Raw genomic sequence first — 3,913 nt, 5'->3', positions numbered from 1 at the left:
CAGCACTGGTTACTGGTCACTAACACAGACCAGGTTACTGGTCAGTAACAGCAGCACTAGTTACTGGTCACTAACATTGACCTGGTTACTGGTCAGTAATATGAGCTCTGGTTAATGGTCACCCACACAGTGCCGGTTAATGGTTACTAACGGCAGCGCTGGTTCATGGTCAGTAACACCGTGCTGGTTAATGGTCAGTTACGGCAGCACTGGTTCATGGTCACCGACACAGTGCCGGTTAATGGTCAGTAACGGCAGCGCTGGTTCATGGTCAGTAACACCGTGCTGGTTAATGGTCAGTAACAGCAGCACTGGTTCATGGTCACCGACACAGTGTTGGTTAATGGTCAGTAACGGCAGCACTGGTTCATGGTCACCGACACAGTGCCGGTTAATGGTCAGTAACGGCAGCACTGGGTCATGGTCACTAACACAGTGCCGGTTAATGGTCAGTTACGGCAGCACTGGTTCATGGTCACCGACACAGTGCCGGTTAATGGTCAGTAACGGCAGCACTGGTTAATGGTCACTAACACAGTGCCGGTTAATGGTCAGTAACGGCAGCGCTGGTTCATGGTCAGTAACACCGTGCTGGTTAATGGTCAGTTACGGCAGCACTGGTTCATGGTCACCGACACAGTGCCGGTTAATGGTCAGTAACGGCAGCACTGGTTCATGGTCACTAACCCAGTGCCGGTTAATGGTCAGTAACGGCACCATCAATTAGTGCTCATTAACAGGGTACTGGCTAAATGTCAATCATAACAGTATTGGTTAATGCTGGTTAATGGTTAGTGCTTTGACTTGTTACTGATTATTACTGGTTGGGTTGTTGGTAGTCAGGAAGTGGAGTGCTGGCTCACTGAGCTTTCCTTTCACGGTCTCTAGGTAACCATGTGGTAGTCACTCTTTCTGATCCTGTCATGGATAGACACATCCACAGCTGGCAGATTGGTAAGGATGAGGTCAGGTATGCTTTTCTCTCTTGTTGGTTCCCTCACCACCTGCTCTACACCCAATCTAGCAGCTATGTCCTTGAGGACCTGACCAGCTCAATCAGTAGCGCTGCTGCTGAGCCAGTCATGGTGGTGGGACACTGAAATCCCACACCCAGAGTACATTTTACACCCTCGGCACCAAGAGTTGTTCAACATGGAAGAGGTCTGAGGGGGGGGGATGGTACGTGGGAATCAGCAGGAGGTTTCCTTGCCCATGTTTAACCTGAAACCCTGAGACTTCATGGGGTGTGGTGTCAATGGTGAGGATTCCCAGGGCAACTCCCTCCTGACTGTATCCCACTGTGGGCCATCTCTGCTGGGTCTGTCCTGCTGGTGGGACAGGACTTACCCAGAGCTGGTGGTGGTGGAGTGTGGGACATGGTCTGTGAGGTAGGATTCCCTGAGCATCACCATGTCAGACCCTGTAAGGATGGTGGGTTTTCTTCTTTAAAGGCCATTAATGAACTGAATGGGTTCTGGCCAGATATTTATTGAATTGAAATGTCACCAATTACCAGGGTAGGATTTAAACCCCTCACCCTGGAACATTAGCCTGGGGCTCTCGATTCTAGTTGAGTGATATAACCAATACACCATCCTCAGAGGGAAATCTGAAAGGTCTCAGCCCAGCGCAGACAACTGTTGTCGCATTAAACTGGATTCTTTAACCTGGTGATGGTGGGATCTGAACTCATCAAGGGGATGGATGGTCTATGAGACATGATGAAACGACTGCTGGACTGACCTGAATGTTTGCACCCCAGCACTGAGCCGGGGCTCAATACTCTTGATGGTGGTCATGAAGCTTTTGGCTTGGTTTCCGAGGTACGCTTTCTCAGCGTTATCCTGCATTCCGAAGATACCTGGGGAATCGCTGTCTGGCAGGGACTCGATGTAGTTGATGCACTGTAAAAAGTCCATGCTCTCCGAGATCATACAATAAACCTAATCAGGTAGACGGAGGACACAAACAGATTCACATCAGTGGAACAACCGGAGTCCACTCGGCCCATCCAGCCTGTTCTAGCACATAATAGAGTTCTATCTCATCACCTTTAGACAACTTCAATCTCTGGAGAAACATCACCAGTGGAGCCTTCCCCAAATTCTGTGGGTCCACTGATAGGATATGCAATGCTGGGGCGCAGACCCAGCTCCCCAGGGACTGCTCACTATCACACAGCTCCACTGGGGGGGGGAATCATTATCCACAGGACACCCCCCTCCCCAGTTCCAGGCACAGGAACCTCCTCAAAGTCTCTGGGTGTGGGATGGACTGGGTTAGACCCGGGCCCCTTGATGATCCAACTCCTGAGATAGGGAATGGATTGGGTTAGACCCAGGCCTCATGGTGACCCAACTCCTGAGATGGGGAATGGATTGGGTTAGACCCAGGCCTCATGGTGACCCAACTCCTGAGATGGGGAATGGATTGGGTTAGACCCAGGCCTCATGGTGACCCAACTCCTGAGATGGGGAATGGATTGGGCTAGACCCAGGCCTCATGGTGACCCAACTCCCGAGATGGGGAATGGATTGGGTTAGACCCAGGCCTCATGGTGACCCAACTCCTGAGATGGGGAATGGATTGGGTTAGACCCAAGCCCTTTGATGATCTAACTCCCGAGATGGGGAATGGATTGGGTTAGACCCAGGCCTCATGGTGACCCAACTCCTGAGATGGGGAATGGATTGGGTTAGACCCAGGCCTCATGGTGATCTAACTCCCGAGATGGGGAATGGATTGGGTTAGATCCAGGCCTCATGGTGATGATATCCCTCTTACCCTCCACCCCACTCGCAGCTATGGGTGGTGCTGATTGTGGACAGATTGACTGACAGACAAGAAGAGTTTGTTCTGAAGTGATGCTCACCCCATCAGTGGAAAAGCAGAAACCTTCGCTGAGGATGTCGGGGTTGTAGAAATTGCTGAGGGTGCAGTTGAGACATCGCCTGTCCCAGTGGTCTGTGACCCGGCCTCCGTATACCACCTCCCCAGTCAGGTAGCACAATGCTGTCCATGGGATTTCCGTCTCATGGGAAATCAACATCTCCAGGTTCAGAATGGCCACCTGATGGGGGAGACACAGAGACCTTGTCAGAAGCAGAAATCTCCACGTGCCAACTCATTGGGCTGGAGACTATTTGCTGTCGATTGTTATTGACTCCAGGCTGCAGTCCGTCAGTGAGCCCAGCTCCTGCTGCCTCCCACTTCCTGTCCTGGAGTTTCGCACAGCCTGAACCTTTTCCCAGTTCCCATCACACTGACCCACGGTTTGGTCAGTCTGCTGCTCCATTTCTTTCAGACTATCATAGGAAAAGGATTACCATTGAGAAGGTGGTTTGAAGGAAGCTCTCTCTGGGTGTTTAGGAAACTGTGATGTTGATGGGAGTAAAAGTGAAGACATAAAGAGGGAAAGCTGCTGCCAATGTGTTGGTGGAGGGTGTGATGGTGATCCTAGACCAGTACCTGGGACTGAAACCTGTCCAGGACAATCACAGGCATTTCCCCGTGTTCGAGAGAGGGACATCAGACCTCAGCGAGTGTCCTGATAGCTGGTTGGGTTTGTTAAGAGGCAGCAGTTGAGGGACGATGCACTGTTTAACAGGAGAGAGAGGTAGAGAGAGAGGAACACTTGGCAGTGTGTCACAGGGGAACACTTTCCTGATCCTCACTCTGAGGCAGGACAGGGTTTTCCTGGCTTCAGAACGTGTTTCTCCTGGATGATGATCCAGGATGTTTCATCGTCTCCAGTGGGAACAGACTTTGTTCATCCCCAAGAGCTGCTGGGCTTCTCCCGAGAAACTAGGGACTAGTTCCTGCCCCCACTTATCCCCCTTCCCCATCTATGTTCCGCCCTTCCCCGATCGATGTTCCCCTTTCCCCTTCCCCTATCGATGTTCCCCTATCGATG

The 3,913-nt window shown here is 51.4% G+C and overlaps 1 protein-coding gene across 1 annotated transcript in view; it reads right to left on the bottom strand.

The window, feature by feature from the left end:
* The window catches only part of LOC122547494 (dynein axonemal heavy chain 6-like), a gene marked incomplete at its 3' end in the record, with an annotated part of 28,356 nt that overhangs the window by 20,540 nt on the left and 3,903 nt on the right, over positions 1–3,913 (bottom strand). The window contains exons 2-3 of the mRNA XM_043686107.1: positions 2,873–3,070; positions 1,744–1,943 (exon numbers count right to left, since the gene is read on the bottom strand). Coding sequence (XP_043542042.1) covers positions 1,744–1,943; positions 2,873–3,070 — 398 coding nt within the window. The remainder of the gene's footprint in view (positions 1–1,743; positions 1,944–2,872; positions 3,071–3,913) is intronic.

This window comes from Chiloscyllium plagiosum, unplaced genomic scaffold, assembly GCF_004010195.1.
Source record: "Chiloscyllium plagiosum isolate BGI_BamShark_2017 unplaced genomic scaffold, ASM401019v2 scaf_1207, whole genome shotgun sequence".
Classification (NCBI taxonomy): domain Eukaryota; kingdom Metazoa; phylum Chordata; class Chondrichthyes; order Orectolobiformes; family Hemiscylliidae; genus Chiloscyllium; species Chiloscyllium plagiosum.
Note: the sequence above shows the minus strand (reverse complement) of the source record. Positions and strands in the feature narration are given on the sequence as shown.